General features: G+C 40.6%; 1 protein-coding gene, 1 long non-coding RNA gene and 1 pseudogene across 4 annotated transcripts in view; 1 reads left to right on the top strand and 2 right to left on the bottom strand.

Moving 5' to 3' along the window:
* The window catches only part of PPP2R5A (protein phosphatase 2 regulatory subunit B'alpha), a 57,456-nt gene extending 45,646 nt beyond the window's left edge, over window positions 1–11,810 (bottom strand). The window contains exons 1-2 of one of the 2 annotated variants that reach the window (XM_081026814.1): window positions 11,522–11,731; window positions 11,037–11,227 (exon numbers count right to left, since the gene is read on the bottom strand). In XM_081026814.1, the coding sequence (XP_080882940.1) occupies window positions 11,037–11,217 (181 nt within the window). In that variant the 5' untranslated portion in view covers window positions 11,218–11,227; window positions 11,522–11,731. Of the gene's footprint in view, window positions 1–11,036 lie in introns of both variants that reach the window. The other variant, XM_081026813.1, reaches the window with a different exon arrangement.
* Window positions 11,811–12,388: 578 nt separating this feature from the next.
* Window positions 12,389–20,451, top strand: part of LOC308487909 — a 33,260-nt gene continuing 25,197 nt past the window's right edge. The window contains exon 1 of the long non-coding RNA XR_013991800.1: window positions 12,389–12,625. This is a non-coding gene — a long non-coding RNA (uncharacterized lncRNA). The remainder of the gene's footprint in view (window positions 12,626–20,451) is intronic.
* Window positions 15,603–15,914, bottom strand: LOC308487231 (U6 snRNA-associated Sm-like protein LSm3; annotated as a pseudogene). The gene has a single exon. The product of its transcript is annotated as a U6 snRNA-associated Sm-like protein LSm3 (transcript).

Genomic DNA, 20,451 nt, shown 5'->3' with positions numbered 1-20,451 from the left:
ATATTTGTTAAGTCTCTAGAACAGGGCCTAAGGACCACTTCCCTTTACCACAGATGGGATTCCAAGAACCCTGATATTATATACAAAATATTGTATATGATATTTTCTGAGAATATGATGCATTCCTTTAATTGGATTTTCTGAGATCTATATATAACCTCCCTAAAATGAAATATCAGTACTCCTAGAAATTATTTCCTCTCCTTTTAATATAAGGAATATTTATAATCAAAGTTTAAAATTTGATCCAGTATTTCCAGAAATAAAAACTTTATTCAGAAATAATTCTAAGTTGATTTTTATTCTTTCAGAAATATGTTATTTATAATATTCTACTAAAGTAAAAACAATGGGTTTATAAAACAGCATACATTATATGATCCCACTGGCGGGAACATACAGGAAGATGCTCAAAATTTTAAGAGAAGTTTCCTCTGGCTTGAGATTTTTATTTTCTGTCTTTGTAAGATTCTCTTTTGACTTGTTTTTAACAGTGAGTTTATGAGTTTTTACAATAATAAAGCCATTATAAAAGAAATACGGTAGTTAAGAATATGACATTTCTCATTGCAAAGTCTTTAAATGAGTTTATTTTAGAAAACCATGAAAACTGAGACTCACTCATGACTCACTGCAAGTATTGTATCCTAAAATAGTAATTTCTATTCCGCAGGAGAAGCTCCTTTTCTAGATCTAAAAAAACAAAAAAAAAACAAAAACAAACAAAAAAAAAAAAACCAGTTCTCAAAATATGTTATGTGTAAGGTCATCCAGGTGGTCCAAATTAAAGGCAGAATATCAAAATATACGAAACACCAAAATCAGTACCTGGGTAGCTAGATGGTAGATGGTAAAGGCTGGGTTATATTTACTTTTCCTACATGAATGACTAAAACTTCCTATGAAGGAAATATGACTGAAAATTAAATGCACCTTAGCTTAAAAGCATTTCAGTGTTACATTTGCTACTTTATTTCTACTTTGGATTCAAATTTAAGGTGGTTCATTCACTGGAAGCATAAATGTATGAGGAAAACTAAAAACTACTTTAAGGCCATGACATATTGTATAATTTCAGTTCTTCTGAAGGTTTTAGCAAGAGAATAAAATCAGTAAAGTGATACAGGAAATTAGCCCAATTGACTTTTATACCCAAGTCTCAGTTATCTTGCCCCAATTTATTTTTCTCCCTTGAATTGGGAAATAACGATCAGAAAAACAATGCTATGCCAACACGGCCAGAGTTAAAAACAAAAAGTTTTCAAAACTATGTGTTACATAGTTTATATAGAAGGGGACTGAAATATACCCATTATTTCCAACAAAGAGGCAAAAATAAGTACAGTCTAATCAGTTCTTGATATTCCATAATAACCGCCATTACAGATTATAAACTAAGTAGCTACTCTAAATTATAAATCCAGCTCTGACACAAAAGTGCCAAGTGATTAGAAATTCACATAAAATACATGTTCTTTAATAAAATTTTTACATTACTTAAAAAAGGGAGGAACAATGCTAAAAGAGAGACCCCAGAGAAGATGAATGAAGCATGTTTATATCAGAGGAATTGATGAAATAAAGATTCCCTGATTTAAAGGTTCTTAGAAAAACCTACTAGTCTCTTTGCCCAGGACCTAAAAGAAATCAGTATCTTGCCAAGGCTTTCAATTACAAATGTTCTCCTTTGCACTATTAGAAAAAAGGGTGCTAATTTTGCTTTAGTGCAGGCGGTACACATCTGCAATTTAATTTATAGAGGAAGAATCAACAACCAATTGAGAAGATACTGAGCTATAAATGACTTGCACAAAAATATTGCACAAAAATAAAACCTGTTTTGGTTTCCTCATCAACAAAATGCTAACTTTGGGGCTATATGTAAGCATTACTCAGTTATAAATCATAAAATTGTGAATTATTGCATGACACAAAATGGTGTTTTTCTTTCCATCAATTTATTAATAGTGTTTGCTTCATTATTTCAATCAATAAACATTAAAACCAAGCACTGACTAAATGCTGTGGAGAAGATATCAATCAATCTCAGGTCTTGGAGCACTTAACTTTTAGTCTAAAGGCAGCAAAACAGCCAATTAGGTAACTCTCCTTACTAATGCACTTGTCCGAATGTGTTTTGTCCCTCACACACGTATCATCTGGTGTACACAGACACTCCACTGAATAGGGAAGACATAACCCTAATTTGGCCAGAAGACCAAGTGACCACCATCGCAAATCATGGACATTTTCTAATAAACAAACTTGAAAATCTTCTAATTAATGTTTATAAGTCACAGAAATTATCAAATGGGCACTGTGTGATTCACACATCCAAAAGACTATTTGATATTTATACCTAGGTTTCCAAAAGAAAACTCAAATTTAAAATTTCCAAAGTATAACTCTAGATTTTCCCTCTGTATGTGGTTCCTTCTCTAATTTTTTTCCCCTCTTAGTGGTGGTAGACCTTAGCAGTGATCCAAGCTAAAAGCACCTGGGTATGGTATCATCCTGGATTCCTACCTTTCCTTCTCCAGCTCCCCCCAAACAATTCATTAACAAGTCCTATCTAAGATATATCTCAAATTGGTCTCTTTCTCTCCATCTCTACTGCTACTACCCTAACCCAAGCCATATCAAGTCTCAGCTAGCCTATTAAAATAACCTCCTAACTGGGCCTCCTAAAAATCTTATGTTACAATCCATTCTCCACATAGCAGCTAGAGTGATATACTTTTTAATTGTCAAGTTTCCCAAAAGAGATGTCCATACTTACTGACTTGTCTGTCACAATTTCCATTCACACCTCACCTTACAGAAATTTCAAGTTTATCAATCCTCTAAAATGTCCCTCAAGTCACCAGTGTTGCCTGAAAACGACTAAAGGTATTGAAACTTTTCAGTTCTTACTCATTTGATTGGCAACAGCTCTTTTCACTGTTACTGGACCCCCTCCCCCATCCATTTTTTAAAAGATTCGCTTCCCTTAACTGCCTAGTCTCTTTCTCCTGTCTTCCTTTGCCACCACCCAAGCTATCTCTCTTGCCTCATGGTTACTCCTTTTCCTTTGATCATCATCTAAATGATATTATTCCTTTCTCTGACCTCTTCGAATTCTACACATTTTCAGTTTACCTGTCACTTTCTTCAGGAAGCTTTCCCTGATCTCGCCTCACATACCAAAACTTGGCTGGGTCCCTAACATGCCCTAGCCTCTTACTGCTTATTCTTATCACAACACTTAAGACACTAATTTAAACTGCCTGCTTACATGTCTATACTCGTATTCCCCACCAAACAAGAAGCTCTTAAAGACATTTAATCTGTAAAGAAAAAGCATTCATCATCCGTTTACTAAGTTTCAATCTCTATAATGGTTCACATAAATTTTATGCACTATGGACACCAAAGAGAAGAAAGTACTTCTGTACTAGATTTTGAAAGGAAAGTATGTATCTAGTTCTACAGCAGGCAAACAAAATCTTTTTCCTCTGGTCAATTAGAAAAATGGTAGTGCATGTTTTTTTTTAAAAAAGCAGATACATATTTCTATAGAAGTTATATCTTACTTTACTTATGACTTCAACAGGTGTTTGTCTTTAGAAAAGTCTGTCTGAAAAATTATGTTAAAAAAACACCCAGTCTCGCTGTATCAAAATTCAGAGTTAACAAAAACTGCCTCATCTTTTTCACTTTATCAATTTAGAGGCATAGGATTAACGCATGCAAATAATCATCAACTTCTGATAACAGCTATCATTCTAGAATCATATTTACCAATGAGTGTGAAACATAGGCAAAATCAATTAAACAAAGAAAATACATAATTTTGAAGCTATATTTGGTATGACTAAACTACAAATTCTAAGCCCAGTCGTAAAAAAAAAAATCCTTGTTTTAGACATTTGACATCTTTTTAGCTATTATCTATAGTAGTTTGTTCATTAAGCATAATCTGAGAGTATCTAAGAGCTTAAAATCCCCTGTACGTTCCTCCCTACCTTAAAGAAAACTTCACAGATGAAATGGGAAGATAACTATTTATTTTCATTCCCACTGGAGGCTAAACTAGAATGACTGCTGAGGTCCCACTCAACACTGGAAGGCTCACCAGATATGACATAAGGTTACACTCATAATAGGTGCAGTGAGCTTCCCCGTTCCAGTAGGAGGAGTGTGTTCCCAAGAAATCCTTTCCCTTCAGGATTGAAGGTAGAAATAGGTTCTCCGAATTTTATGTCAGAGCCTATCATATTCAGCAAACTATCCCCCGCTCCCCGCCAAATCATAATTTTTCTTTAGGAAATCTGATCAAAATTGCAGGATTTCTAAAATTCATTATTACTCACTCCAAAAGTCCACATTAACAAATTCCTCAGGTAAGAGTTCAAAAACATACACACAAAATGTAGGTTTGAAACTGCTTATTAGTCAATATCCTGTTCAGACAAGTAGAGTTTATTTTGGATAAATCTAGCCTGTCATGTAAAACTCTTCCAGCAAAGCACTTAGGTTCCTTGTTACATAATAATGCACTATAAATATATATTTAAAATGTGCTCTTTACATCTCCTTCAAGGACATCCTTATAAAAACTGTACCTCAAATTTAGAAATTAATGCAAACTAATTATGTCAGTTTATTCAATGTTTATATACACATGTCCACATCTGGGAGTCAACCCAGTACTATTACTTTTCCACACAAACCTCACACAATACCTTCCCTAGCAAGCAATCTATCAATGTTACTTTTCACTTATTTGCAAAGCACAAAATACAAGAGCAAACAATTCTTTGTTTTAAACCTAGATTTACTATTTACTATTATATCATAATATTAAAATCCCAGTATTTAAAATGTTGAACCAGATTTAGGAAGAAATATATTAAAACAACAAACAAAACAGAAGAAAACCAGTGTGCTGGTAGACAGCATCAAACATCAGTGAAGGAAGCATGATCGATAACTGGGCAAGTGGGGGCGGGGGAGCGTAAAGTGAGGAGGGTCAGGTATAGGGAGGAGAGCCAGAGACAACCGACAGGTAATTTCTTCATCAAAATAGTGATTCTATCTACATGACCACATTTATTATGCACTCAAGATACAGTGCTGGGTACCACAATGGGCTGTGAAAACACACATGACTTCTGCTTTCACAAAAACATTACCATCTTATTCTGGAGAGAGAACACATCACTACATGACAACTGAACACTGACTCAAAACAACAAATCAACAAAGACAAGTATTATTCAAACTGATTAGCAGGAAGGCCGAAGACAAAACAGGGATATGAAATCTAAGTGGTACCAAGTCCTTGCTGCCCTTCCTTAGATGAAGAGCTGTGGTCAAGATTAAGAAGACAGCAGTAAAAACGCTCTGGAGAAAAACGTTTCTTGATGCTAAATAAATATAAGGCATGACCAACACCACAGTTAAGTTCAAGAATAGTTCATTTGTTTAATACTTAATATTCAACATATACAGTAATAATACTAGTTCTGAATCTTCAAGAAGCAGAATGCTTTGGGCATATAGTAAATACCAGTTTTACCCTCCCAGGTGGGTGGAATCATGTTAACCTGAATGATGGGATTAAAACCAGGCAAACCTCTATCCTGTTCTCACTTTTACTTGACAGCTCAGTATGGCTCCAAAAACTACAGAAAAAAAAAGAAAAACCACCCAGTATCAAATGATAATAGGTGTTTTAATTAGGATAACTACAGCAAAATCCCACAGAATCATCTCATACTAAAACGCCAGAATCTTGGACAGCACTATCCCTTTCAGGAAAGCAGCTGATTAGCCACAGGGGGCAGCAAAGTTAAGAGAGTGAAAAGTAAATAGCAGGAGGTAAAGTGAGGGCAGGAAATGTTAATAGGCTGGGTAATGAGCCATGCGTATCAGAGAGAAAGGACAAAGTCTCAATTAATGAATTAAGTCAACAGAAAGATAATGCTAAACTAGTGAGTCTCAATCCTGCCTGCACAGTAGAATCACCTCCGGAGCTTTTAAAAATACAAATCCCTGGATCCTACCTTAGACCAATTAATTTGGGATCTCTTGAGGGTGGGACCCAGGCATTGATATTTTTTAAAGCTCTCCAAGTGTGCGGCCAGGGCTGAGAACCAGTGTGCTAAACACATACAAATAAAAGTCAACTAGTCTCTATCCCCAGCTTTTTACAATTTATAAAGTTAAATTTAGAAAATAAAGCACAAAAATCTATTTCCCAGATATAATATTTGTGTTGGTAAACCTGTGTTTGTCACCCAAAGAGGGACAATAACTCATAAAGGACTAATTCATCTTTGTGATTTTACCAAGGGAAAATGGTATTCCTGTAAGTAAAAATGATTAAACTGAAGTTCAAAGGGGTTAAATAACTAGCCCAAAGGTCATCAATGATGCAGGAATTCAATTCAAGTCTACTATTCAATACAATTCAAGTCCACTATTTAAGGGTGGTGTTCTATCTCAATGATCACACTATTTTACTAAATACATTTTGTTGGACTATCATTTTATTCAACCGGACACTTCCTAAAATAATCCAAAATTCAATTAAGAATCAGAGGAGGTAATAAGATTGGGAGGAAAAGAAATTTGACCCTAAATAGGAATTCTGAAGATGCTAAATTAGACAAACAGAAACGTTCTTCCTTCTTGTGAAGCAACGGACACTGTGTTTATCAATGGCTCTGAGAAGTATATCCTGAAAATGTTTTAAGAAATTAAAAAATAAGTCTTCCAGAAGAAATGAAATTACTTCCGGAAAATAGTCCAAAAATGACTAAAATGTTATATCCCTTTGTAAACAAACATTTTTCTTAACATATTCAGATGAATTTCAACTCTCAATTACAAAAAGGGATTTTTGGATTGAGATGGAATGATACTAACTTTGATAAGATCTACAAACCTTAAAAGTTGAGTGAGTAGTGTTTTCTGCCGACAAAAAAGTTAAACTAGTTATGAAACTTCAGATCATGTCAATGTTCTTGTTCCAGTTATCCTAAAAGACCACATACCTCAAGAGAAAAAAAATGTTTTTCCCCTAATGGTAAGCAAGGCACTTCAAATCAGCACCACTGTTACTGACCTCCATATTTCCAGTGGGACCCAGTTTCTAAAAATATACCAACAAAGAATCTAAGTGATACTTGGGAAGTTCTTCACCTCATCTGAAGCAGACTTCAATCTCAAAACCAGTTTCATTGTTCTTTGTTGTTTACTGCCTGTCTCTTATGAGAAATGCACAACTATACCATTCTACTGGTTAATTCAATTTCTTTGCTTGGTGAAAACTTCTAACTACAGCTTTCTATGTTTTAAAGAGTATGACTCCACCCTGTTTCCACTTCCACTGAAAAACGTTACAGCTTCACTTCATGTAAATCATATCTGAACACTGATTTTAAATGAAATCAATCTTTAAGTACACTAGGAAAGTTTACTATTTATGTGAATCCTTCATTTTAAAAAAAATATTTTAATCTGGATTTTCAAATATCAAAGAGAATAGAAGCTAATATTCTTTGACTGCCTATTTTTAGGCACTTTAATTACATTATTTCACTTAATCCCCACAATCCTGGAGAGATAGATAGAAGGTTTTATCCCCATTTGACAGATAAGGAAAACAACTCAAAAAGATTAAAAACTGCTCTAACCCCAATGACCTATCATACTGCTTCAAATTTTCATTAAGTAAGTTAACAACAAAAATACTGAAATCATTTGACCTGGGTACCAGTATCAGCTGCAACACCATTCAGACAAATAATCACAGGCCTGAATCTAAGCTGTTTAAGCCTCAACTTTCTCATCTATAAAATGGGAGTAATACTGGCCTTGCACATAGTTGCTGGGATGACCCAATGAAACATGTTTGTAAAAATACACTGAGCTGTGGATTGTCCCACAACAGCACGTGTGAAACTTTAGTAGGTGTGAAAAAGGGATATCAAGGATTAGGAGTTACACACCTCTGGACTGTGTTTCACTTGTTATAAGCAATACTAATTTTATAATTAAGAATAAAGTGTAAAATAATTTGTAAACGCTACATATTATATAAATGTAAGGCATCTACTGATTTATCAAACCAATACTTCAAAGACTTAAAATAGGTTAAACAGACCGAAAAACTTCCTATTGTAAATAACAGACTTTTTAAGTTAAAAGCTTCCTAACTGTTAGAAGAAAAGTTTAAGGTAGAAAAATTAAGTCCTATGCTAACATAGTTTAAATACAGGAAAAAAATGATTGATAAGATGCTCCTATTTTGTTTTCTAGTACCTTGTTTTCAGAGTCGCTTACAGAAGTTAGCGTAACAAGAAAGTTAAAAAGTGTTTTTTAAAAAAATTTAAGCTATACAATATAACACAGTTTAATTTCCAGGACACACATAGTAACAGTTTCTCATTTAAAAACATCCTTTTAACAAAACGTCTTTATTAAATACCTTCTATAACAGAGAATTTACTCTGAACGTTTTCACCATTAAAATCCTGCAACCCACTTACTAAATGATTTTGCACAAAATTAACTTATAGATGAAAAAGTTGCATTATTTTGTTAATCCTTACCCACAGTATGCTTTGAGGAAAACAGTGGGCAAGTTTCCAATTTAGATCCATGTGGACAAAGTGTAACATAAGCAGGTTGGTATAAACACTTGAAAGATCTTGCATGCCCACAGAAATCTGAATCACTCCACAGCAGGATTGTATTTCAGAGCAGGAAGAAAAATTCTCTTTCATACACATCCACTCTTTTTTGTTAAGGCCACAAATGGAAAAAACTACTACTGACAGAAAAAGCACACAACGCTGTGGTATCAACTACACTGCCAAAGTACCAAGCGAAGCAGTTCAATTTTTGAAAATAATCACTTTTCAAGCATTTTGGAATCTGAAGTAAAAGTAGTTTTTCCTATTAGTGGGTGATCCAAGTAAGGGTCTCATTTTCCTCAATTAAGTTTGCATAAATTTATCTTGAATATATCACTTTCCTTATAAAGAAAATTATATTTTCACGCAAAATATATAGAATTAAGCTAAATTTCCGCTTTTATCCCTCTACTAGTGACCAAAATACTATAAATAAAACATACTACTGACCAAAATGCTGTTATATAAATAAAACATTCAATGGCACCTTCAACTTGTTGCACTCTATACCATATAACTTAGATGATTACTGACACTGCGTATTTTTGCCAGGCTTTTAAAAACAACTGTATTAAAGCTGCATCTCTTGGCTTGAAGCAACCATGTTTAATATTCAATTATTTGTATTAAATAAAGTAAATATTATATTAATGACAATACTAAGGAATCACAATACCTCGCTAAAAAGCAAATTAAAAAAATATGAAACGCTAGCACCAAACCTTCAAACTTTAAAAATAATTCAACAATTTAATGAAAAGAAAATAAAAATAACTGTGATGTTGTAATTAAAAGTTAAAATCCATGAATAGCAAGTCAATGTTCTAATAGGTAAGATGATATTCTTTTATGGCTATGACATCACTCAAGAATTAAAATCTTGGCAATGCCTACCACTGTGGTTTACCATTGACTACAATATGTGAATTTTAACAATTTTTGTATGCTAAAAAGCAAATGATAAATGCAGTAACACTGGCTACACACAGCTTAACTAAAACCGTCTTTAAAAAGCCAGTTTGATTCTGCCGTGGGATATTCTTGATTTAGAAGCACCCTAAGAGGCAGGGCCATGTAGGGTCTGAATGGGGGTCCAGAGCTATTGTAGCTCAACTGTGATTTGATCTGGGGTGTTCTTTAAACTCCTAGCCAACCGAGGCTGAATTCATAGGCCCAAAGACAAATCAGAAGGAAACTGGTTTTGAAGAGGATGAAATGGATTGAAAAATCTGCTGAACATTCATCTGTTTTAGCATAAACCTTTATAAATTTCCTGGCCTTGCAAAACAGATGATCTAAATTTCTACTAGATTTCTTTCATCAAAAAAATTGTTTTAAATGTCTAGGAGCATTATCATCTTGTTCCATGATGATCTCGATCTCACAGAAAACGAAGACATTAAAATAAAATTAAAAGTAGCAATTCACAAAAAACAAACTAGACCACCAAGAAACAATTTTTTTTTTAATTCTCTAAACTGAGTGGGAAAAGTGAGTGAGCCAGGAGTGGTGCCAGGTTCTCCCCGCCAGGCATGAGGCACGGATACCCATTTGAATTACTGTGCAAACCTACCAAGTCCTGCAATCACTGCTTGGCAAACCACGTTCCCATTCCACTGCAAACCAACACGACCTACTCCTGTACACGTCGCCACGTTTACCGAGCACATCTTCTCGGACAATAAAGTATTTTAAGTCTTTCCAGCCTTCCGGGCCAAAGGATAACATTTAAACCTAACGACCCAGTTAACAAGACACTACACCGATCAGGTGTTTAGGTGTTTTTTTTTCTTTATAAAGAAATCTAAAGGCCAGGTAACTCTTACGCGCTGTTTGCCTTAGGATTCCGGGTCCGGGTGACTCGTGGAAACAGGCCACGGGAGGGAGTGGAGACGGGGAGTGCGGGCGCCTACTACAGAAAAAGTAATGGACTAGACTAGTTAGTGAGTGTCCGAAAGGAGGAGGCGCGCCTCCGGATCGGGAAGGTCGGCAGGAAACTCAGGTTGGTAAGTACAGCGAGATGGGACGGACCGGCCCGAGACAAGAGGGAAGAGCTGCACCTCGCGGGACGCACGCGAGTCCCGACCGCGGGGCAGGTGAGCGAGCGCGCAGGTGGGGAGAGCGTTGGCCCGCACGCAGATGGCGAGAGCGAAGGGCAACCGGGGAGAAGGAAGAAAGGCAGCAGGGCGCTTAACCGCAGGCCTGCTGGAACCCAGGGGCCCGGGGCGCCGCGGCGTCGTGGGGGCACCACTCGCACCGCCAGCCGGCGCCGGAGGACCCCGCCAGGCAACGGCTGCGCGGGCCGAGCCCTGAGCGCCCTGCCCCGGCCGCGCCCGCGCCCGCGCGGGTTACCTTTGAGCTGGGGCAAGGGGTGCAGCTCCGCCGGGCTGCCCTGGCTGCGGAACTGCGACGAGCCCTGGGAGCGCTTCTGCCTCTGCGCCTTGCGCACCGATTTCCGGGTGAAGCCGTCCACTTTCTCCGAGGCCGAGACGGCGACGCTGGCAGTCCCCGCGGGCGGCGACGACGACGACATCTCCGCCGCCCTGGCGCCTGGCCGCTCCGGCTGCTGCTCGCACGGAACGGGCGGCGGCACAAGGAGGGTGCGGGGGAGAGGCGCGGAGCGCTCGCGCCCCTCCGCCCCGGCCCCCCGGCCCCGCCGCCCCGCTGCTCCCGGGCGCCGCCGAGCTTCCCCTCGCTGCCCGCCAACGCCTCACGGCCGCATCTCAGTCCCGGAGGTTCCCGGTCCCCGCGGCGCGGCGGGCTCCCGGAGGCAAGGGCGGGGGCGGAGGGGGCGAAGAAGTTGTTGACTCCGGGCGCCGAGGGCGGCGGAAGGGAGCCTGAAGTTTAGACAAGCGCGGCGAGGGCGCAGGGGTGCGGACGGCGAGGGCGCCTCTCGTTCCTCAGCCCAGGTTGCCAGCCAGCCGGCCGGCCAGCCCCTCAGTGGCCGCTACCGGCGCAGCCCGCCCTGCATGGAGCCTCCTCCAGAGGCGCTGCCATCGCGGGTCCCCTCCGAGCCGCTGCCACCGCCACGGTGCCCGCTCTTCCCTGTCAGCGCCAGCCCCTCATCTCCCAGGGCGGTGACCCGCCGCCCGGGCTCTGGGCACGCGCGCACACACACACGCACACACGCGCGCGCGCGCGCTCCTCACAGCGCCGAGCCGTCCAGCTCCCCTCCCCCACGCGCCCTTCCGCCGCCCACGGAGAACCCCCAGCGAGCGTCCGCTACAACTTGAGAAGGTGGTGGAGACGCGCAAGGGGTGGGGGGAGTGCCTGTGCGTGCGCGCGCGCCGGGGCGTGCGACCGGGAGGAGGAGCCTTGGGTGGGGGTGGGGAAGGAGGAGATTGACAACTTCCGCGGGGTCCCGCCAGCCTCTAGGGTGCTCGGGAGGGAGGAGGTGGGCAGGCATCCCAGCTCCCTCAGCCAATCACAGGGCTAAGCGGCGGGAACGCGGTGAGGCGTGGCCTCCTGGAAGGTGTCTCAAACTGGGAGGTTAGGGAGAGGAGTGGGGCGTGGTTATGGACGGACTTAGGTCACAGCCAATCGTAAGTGAAAACGGCGAGCCCGGTGCCGCTTGCGTCACAACAGCGCAATGAATTCTCTTGGTAGGGGAAGTGCCCCTCTACCAGTGAGCACTTTGTCCCGCCTATGCGACAGCTTCAGGCAATAATTGCTCTTATAACAGCCTATGAGAAGACCCGAAAACTAGAGGGGTTAGTTTAGAAAGCAAAAGAGAATGCCCTGCCCTCTCCTCTCTGCTGGCCAATGAGGAATTGAAGCGACTCGTGGAGAGCTTGCGGCCTGGGGCGGGAAGGAGCGCCCGGTGCTACGTCCCTGAAAAGGGGCGAGCAAATGTAGGGTGGGGAACCGACCGTCGGCAACGTGCTGGACGAACGAAAGAGCCTCGGGGAAGGCGAGGAAGTAGCTCGTTCGCGCGGAGCGAGGTACTGGACTTCTGCGCAGGCCTTGGAGCCTCGCGGCCCCTAATCCCCCTCGGTAGTTGCAGAGCAAACGTGTAGTTCTGGAGTGGCTCAGGCTCCGCGATGCCCGAGAACTGTCCTCGCGCCGGGTTTGGGCAATTCTAACGTCTACTTCAAAGATTTCTCCAAATCTACACCCTCCCAAAAGAGGTTTCTCATTTCAGTTTAGTGTCCCATTAATTTTTATCCCTTCTTCAGCCAAGGGCCTTCAACTCCTTCAACAGAACGCGTACAGATTTGTTCGTCAGTGGTTTGGGGGTTGGGGGGTTGCCATTTACTCTTACTGGGATCTCTTGGAGATTGCGTCTGTATCTTAAACTTATTGTGGACAAAGACCGGTCATCTAGTCTTCTGTGCAGTGTTTTCCGTGGAACGATGCTTAGTAAAAATATTTTACGAGCTGATGCGTTATATGAGAAGTAACACAAAAGGGAACCAAATATTCTCTCTATCCTATTATAAGGCCCAAAGTACAGAAAGTGCTGAACAAAATTCAGAAATTGATTTGTCATTTACATAAAAATGGTTAAACACTTGGAGAGTAGGATATAAAACGTCGTAAGCTTAATTTAAGCCTAGAAAAATAAATAAGTGGGCTGAACAGTTTTGTCTCCCTCTATCTTGGTAGTTTTGCGCTGATAGACCCAAATCTCCATTCCTCTATGAAGAGCTCCAAACTTTTTCCTTTCGACATCATTGAAATAGCTGCCATATATTTAAGCAAAACTACCTGATGCATATGTCAGAAAATTCCAACTTTGGGTACGAAGTTGGACTCTAGAGCTAGAAGCAAACTTAGTCCCTTAAAATAGTTCCTTCCTCAGATTCACTGAATGATGAAATTGTACTCCATCCTCACAGTCAAGGAGCTTGGAACCTCAGCCGCATCTTTGACACCTTTCTCTTTCTCATTCTGTCAAGTTCCAGACCACGTTGAATTTACCTTCACAAACGTGCAGACTAGGCCTTCCTCATAATTTGCACAACCGACCACCAAACATAGTTTGTTCAGGGCTTGCAATCTCGGGGCCAGATCAGTCTTTAAAAGTACCACTTTTCATCTTTCCAAAGAAGACAGAGAGACATAGAGATGGCCAACAGGCACATTAAAAGATGTTCAACATCACTGATCATTAGAGAAATGGAAATCAAAACCACAATGAGATATCACCTTATACCGGTTAGAATGGCTATCATCAAAAAGATAAGAAACAAGTGCTAGAGAGGATGCAAAGAAAAGGGAGCCCTTGTGCACTGCTGGTGGGAATGTAAATTAGTACAGTCACTATGGAAAACAGCATATTATTCCTCAAAAAATTAAGACTGGAACTACCATATGATCCAGCTATTCCACTTCGGGTTATTCATCTGAAGAATATGAAAACACTAATTTGAAAAGATACACGTACACCTACATTCAGTGCAGCTTTACAATAGCCAAGATATGGACACAACCTAAATGTCCATGTCCATTGAAAGATGAATGAATACAGGAGATACACACACACACACACACACACACACACACACACAAATGGGACACTACTCAGCTATAAAAAGGTGAAATCCTGCCATTTGTGACAACACGGATAGACCTTGAGGGAATTATGCCAAGTGAAATAAGTCAGGCAGAAAAAGACAAATATGGATGATTTCACTCTTACGTGGAATATAAAAACAAAACAAACCAAAAAATAAAAAGACAAACTCAGAGGCAGACAACAGATTGGTGGTTACCAGAGGGTAAGCGGGGTTAAAGGAAGAGTGAAATGGGTAAAGGGGAATGGATGGAAACTAGACTTTGTGGTTATCATTGAATCACTTTTCCTTAGCTGTGAGGTCTTTGGCCCATCTCAGTGAGTTGTAATCATAAATGCCTGATAAGCCCTGGCATATCCAACCCTCTTGTCCTTGCAGAGTGGGTCTAAAAAGCCTGATGTTGGCAAACTCTCCACACTTAATTCAACCCTGCAAGCATTTTTTTCAAGTGCCTTCTCTTTGCCAGGCAATATGCCAGACACTAGGAATGAAAAGGTAAATAAAGCATGGACTTTAAAATTTAGTGAGGAGGGACAATATAAACAGGATCAAAGACTATATCATAAGTGTACCTTATGGTGTGTGCAAACAGTGGAAAGAAGATCAAATTTGGTTTGAATGAAAGAGGTAGAGAAAATTTAACAGAAAAAGTAATGCTTGAAGTGAGTCTTGAAACAAAACAAAGTTTTCATATGGATAAAACCAGAAGAAAAAAAAATACTTCTCATTCAAGAAATTAGTATACCCACATTTCTTCATCCCTGAAAAATATTTCCATATTTCAGTCAATGAATTTATTTCACACAATATGTTACCGAAAGTTTTTTTCATTGCAATAGAAGAATATATTACACTATACCTTGTGTCAGAATTTGACCTGGAGGTGGATGGACAAAGAAAAAATAGACATTAAATTCAATATATGACTCCCTTCTGGGTATATTCTGAGGAGCAGTGATTGCAAAACTACCATATGGGTCCTTAATGTTCCTTTCATATGCAGATTTTATATAAATCTATAAGTGGTGTTTCTCTTTCATCCTCCTGGAGGAAGCATCTAATAGGTTTTGAGGCAATCCCTGTCTTAAAATACAAAGCTGCTACATGACAACAATGTGTTCTCTCTCTCTCTCTCTCTCTCTCTCTCTCTCTCTCTCTCTCTCTCTCTCTCTCTCCTTTCTCTCTCGATCACATTTATTGGAGGGTTGGAGAAAAATAAAAATAAAAATGCCATTTAGCTTAAGAATTAGTAAGTCATCTGCAAATCAACTCATTTCGGAGTGGAAGAATCCTCGGTCATTTCTTAGTATCAAAATTTACGCAGGTTTTTTTCAATATCTTCTAATTTAAAGAGGCAATCATACAAAGTCTCCTATTTTCCATACAGGATAAATTCTTTGTTTCAGCCAACTCTCAATGGAGGGGCAACTAGTACAACATCATCTCCTTGGACAAATAGCATAGAAATATTCCATTTTGTTGATTTATATAGCTCTTCATATGTTTCTTCATCAATTTATATAGTAGTCACAGTTTCTTCCACGTCTCTCAGTATCATATTTAAATGCTGATCATAAGCATATAATTTACCTGGAAGCTCTCTGTCATTTCTCATTTTCACATAAATTCGCTCATCCAGGCTGAGCGTGATGAGATCCAGGGGCTCTTGGATGGTGTCAGTAGTTTGTTGCTGGTCCATGTCGTCCGCCACATTTCAATGTGTTCTCTCTCAATGTGCTATTTTAGCTCAAGCTTGTAGAAAATAATTAATATGAGAATCCAATAAATCAGCCTTATATTTTCAGTGTGCAGTGTGGTCTCTATGGCTTGAAAAAGCAGTAGTAGTGGTACTATAGGACTTGCAGGAATTATTGAACTGGAAATTTTCCAGTGTTTTCAGATCCTAGCCTTTACCTTCAATACCAAAGAATATAGCTTTTTAAAAAATGTGTGTGTCTGTGGGTGTATATAAATATAATCACCACCATAAATTTAACTCCTACTATGTAGTAGGTGCCATTCATATAAAGACTGGCAGAAAGAGATTAAATGAGATCTTCTCTTAAAGTGTCTCTCAAGCGACACTCCTTTCGATTCCCCTGGGAGCTTGATTCTGGTAACTCTTGTCATGTTCTGGAGCTATTTGTTTATTTATTTATTTATTTATTTATTTAATAATTTATTTATTTATATTCTAGCCTCTCTGGGGTCCTCTACTCTGGCAAAAATTAGTGGATATTCAAACTCTATTTATTCATTCCATACAAAGGCATTCACACAAAATGAAATTGAATAGATTGTACTGTCAAGACCATACCATTTGCTTAGCACTTTACAAATTTTGTGTATGTGAAACTATGAAGTCCTGATACCTAGGAGGAAAATGTGATTATCACAAGATTTAATGCTGCTTGATGTTTCTTATTCAGTCATTCAAAAAATATTCATTAACCTCCTACAATGTTCCTGGTCTATTCTAGTTGCTTGGAAAATAGACATGAATGAGACAAAGAGTGCCTGCACGGAGATCACCATCAGTGGGGAAAGCTTACAACAATTAAAGTTCAACTATGCAAACAAAAGAGGGAACATGCAACAGAGAACACACTGTTGCACACACAGGTATCCACAGATGTTTAGGTAAACATTAAGGTGACCAACTTGTCCTGGTTTGCTAGGAACTTTCTCAGGTCTAGCCCTGAAAGTCTCCTGTCCCGATAACTCCCTACATCCTGGGTACGGAACAATTGATCACCCTACGAATCAAAAAAGCAACAGCATCTATTTATTTGGCCTATTATGAGCAAGGCTGATGGCTAAATGTTATGGCCTCAACCCTCAGGAGCATGAGCTCTAGGGGAAGAGATGAGGCACGGGCCCAGGAAATAATAACTTCTCATTCAGGATAATACTTGGTGAGAGCTAAAAAAATAAGTTCTGAGGAGCTCACAGGTGGTGTTTGTGCTGAGGTGGAGGAGATGAGATTTAAGCGGCACCTAGAGGATGGGGCATCATTACATAAGTACAGAAAAGGAGAAGAGGTAAGGGAGAGCACCACCCCACTGTTTACCGCACGTCTCTCACACTCAGTGTCCAGCTGGTTATGTCCGCCACCTCCTCCCCCTGCCTCTGCCTCAGGGCTTGATATCACCATCCACCCGTCAGCCAAGGGAGGAATGGGGTGAAGGTGTACAGCGGGTGTGAGGGGCGAGTACAGGCATGTACAGGGAGGTTCGAAGATGTGTTGACTAGAGAAGATGCTTTCTGGAGGAGTGGTGGGGGAGAAAGCTGGAAAAGGTACATTCATGCACTCATTCAACATAATTCAGTGCTTATGATCGGCTATTTTCTGGCTGGGTTCTGGGGGTAGAAAGGACACAAAACACAAGTTTTTCCCTCAGAGAGCCTGGAAAGTGAAGAAAACAAACCGCACAAACCACCATGGATAGTGTAATAAATACTGTGACAGGGGTAAGCACAGAGGAGGGGTACAGCATCTATGGGGTGGGGAACAAGAAATGCTTTCAAGAAGAGGCTCCAGATTTGATAACTGAAGAGCTATAAGGAGTTAGTCAGGAAAAGAAATAAAGGGAAACTCATTACAAGAAGTGGGAATAGACTATGTAAGGTACAGGGAGCCCTGAGAAAAGGAGATAGGTACGTCAGGAAGCTGAAGAGAGTGTGGCCTGAGCCTTCTGCAGTGGGCAGATGAGGGCAGGGCAGGTCACAAAGGGCTTTGTATGCAGTTACTGCACTTTATTCTCAAGTCCATGAGGAGACACTGAAGGATTTTAAATAAGAGAGTGTCATGATCAAATTTGCATTCTAGAAAAATTACATTGTTGGCAGCGTGGAGGATGAACTAATTACAGAGGACAAGGCCAGAGATAGGAAGACCAGTGACCCAGAAGAGAAATAATGAGAGCCTGAAGACGGCCTCTGAGGTGGAATGGAGAGATGAGACTTGGGAGATAATTATAAATAAAGAGAAGGACATGGTGATTTATTGGGGGTCTGGAATGTGGAAGGTAAGGGACAGGGAGGAGGAAAGGATGACTCACAGGTATCTGGATTAAGTGACTGGTGGACAGCAATGCCATTTAGTGAGACAGAGGAGGAGTATCATAGACATGATAAGCTGGACAATGAATTTGACAGAAGTGCAATAAGCAGTTGGATGGTGCAGTCAGGAAGGAAAGAAATCGGGCTGAAGATAGAGAGCTGAGAGTCATCGGTATACAGATAGCAGATGGAGCCCCAAGAACACGATTGCTAGCCTGAGCAGAGTAGAATAAGAAGAAAAGAGGGTGAGAGAAATCCCTGGGGAACCTGTATTTGAGAAAGCTGCAGAGAAAGAAGATGGTGTCAGATTATGGCATGTCAACAAATTTGGACGTGGTCCTGAGGTCAATGAGGAGAATGAAGAATGTTTGAATGGAAGATGGCATCTTGAAGGCAGTGCTTTAAGAACAGTGGGTGGGGGAAGTGGAAGCCAAAGAGATTGGTTGGAGGTGAGAACAGGTGTCCAGGTGATAAGGACCTCACTGAGTGATGCTAAGCAGTGTGTCATTATCACCTGGGGCGCTTTTTAAAGCTCTACTGAATTTTGAAAAATTCTCAAGTGACAATCCTACACCCTCCCCTGCCCTCACTCCCCCCCTTCTTTGATGACCACTGGCTTAAACTAAAAATGGTCCTGGGAATAGACGTCAGAGATATTACAAAAGAAACACTAGAGAGATTTGATTAAAGGGAGGTGGCAAGTCACAGGGAAGAATTACAAGTAAGGGCAAGGGTCTGATCCGAGTGACCACATGAGCAGGGGGGCGGGGGAAGGCTTTAATAAAAAGTCCAAAAGCTGAGTCAGTTTTTCTCTTGTGGGAGGGGGAAGAAAGGAGTGTCAAGGGAAGGAAAGAAAAGGGAAGCAAAGATAAATTTGAGATTAGACAAGTTTTTTTTTTATAGAGTTTAATACAGTTTTTTAATATCATTGAGGTTGTAGAGCTGGAGCTTTATTTTTAAAAAGAAGCGATGACATACTGTATATGAATGTGGTGAAAGATGGAGGCTAGACTGGGCCGACTGTCTGGAGTTACACAAACAACACAAGCCTCTTTTTCTTCTTTAAGGAAAAAAAATTCATGATAAAAATGAATGGGCAAAATGTGTGTAGCCTGTTATGCGCCTCAGTAGTCTCCAGCGCCAAACGGTCAGTAGGAGGGCACAGGAGAGGACCAGGGCCCAGGGCGGCCTCTTGTATCTGCTGTGGCAGTGGGCCAAGGAGCAGGAGCAAGGCAGCCTTCACTCTTCCCAAGTAGGGCTTAGTGAGCTCTGTGGACACACACACACCACACACAAACACTCACTCACTCACTCACCCATGTCCTTAATCCTAACCACTTTCACACAAAACTATGACAAACTCTCTTCATGACGCTTTTATAGGGAAAACAAAAATCTATCTACCAACTGAGGATCTCCTCCCAGTTTCAGGCCAGGCCTATGTAAGGCTTCCAGCTTTCCCAGCATTTTGATCAGCTAAGGCCTTTTCTAGCTCTCAGTAGCTAAGCTCCACTGCCTAACACTAAACTAAAGTGATCGTATTTCCCAGCCTACTTAGGGTCAGGGATCTGGGATAGGACTGGAGAATGACCGTAAAACCTTGTGTGAGATGCAATTCCAGTCCTTGCACGTTGTTGGACTCCATATTTCAAAATGAATTATTTGAGTATTAGTATTTGTAAGAGAAAGTACTAACTCGATTCAAGGATTGCAAACTGATTCCTCTTGTGTGCTAGGGAAACAAAGGTGAACAGGACACAGCTTTTCCTTTCTTGGAGTTTATAGTTTCACGGGAGAAGAGTCAAGCACACAGAGAAGCAAGGCAGAAGTCAAGGTAAGAGATGTACAAACAAAATGCAATTACAATTCAAGGAGGAAAAATAACGTTCTGATGGGGAAATGAAGAAGAGGTGTCAGGAATGAGCTGGACATTTAAAATTAACCTTGAAGAATGCATAAAATTTCAATGGGTAGATACACAGAGAAAAGGTGGATAACATTCTGGTGGGGGACAGCATGAGCAAGGTTGCTAAGATGGAAATATGTGTGGCATATTTGGAGAACAGAAACTAGTTTAGTTTGGCTGGGGTCTAGGAGAGTAACAGGAGATAAAAGCTGGAACACGGGTTGGGGGCCTGCGACAGGGGACTGAATGCCAGGGTGAGGAATTTGTACTTAATTTTTGTACT

Source organism: Rhinolophus hipposideros (assembly GCF_964194185.1).
Source record: "Rhinolophus hipposideros genome assembly, chromosome: 19".
NCBI classification, from domain to species: domain Eukaryota; kingdom Metazoa; phylum Chordata; class Mammalia; order Chiroptera; family Rhinolophidae; genus Rhinolophus; species Rhinolophus hipposideros.
Note: the sequence above shows the minus strand (reverse complement) of the source record. Positions and strands in the feature narration are given on the sequence as shown.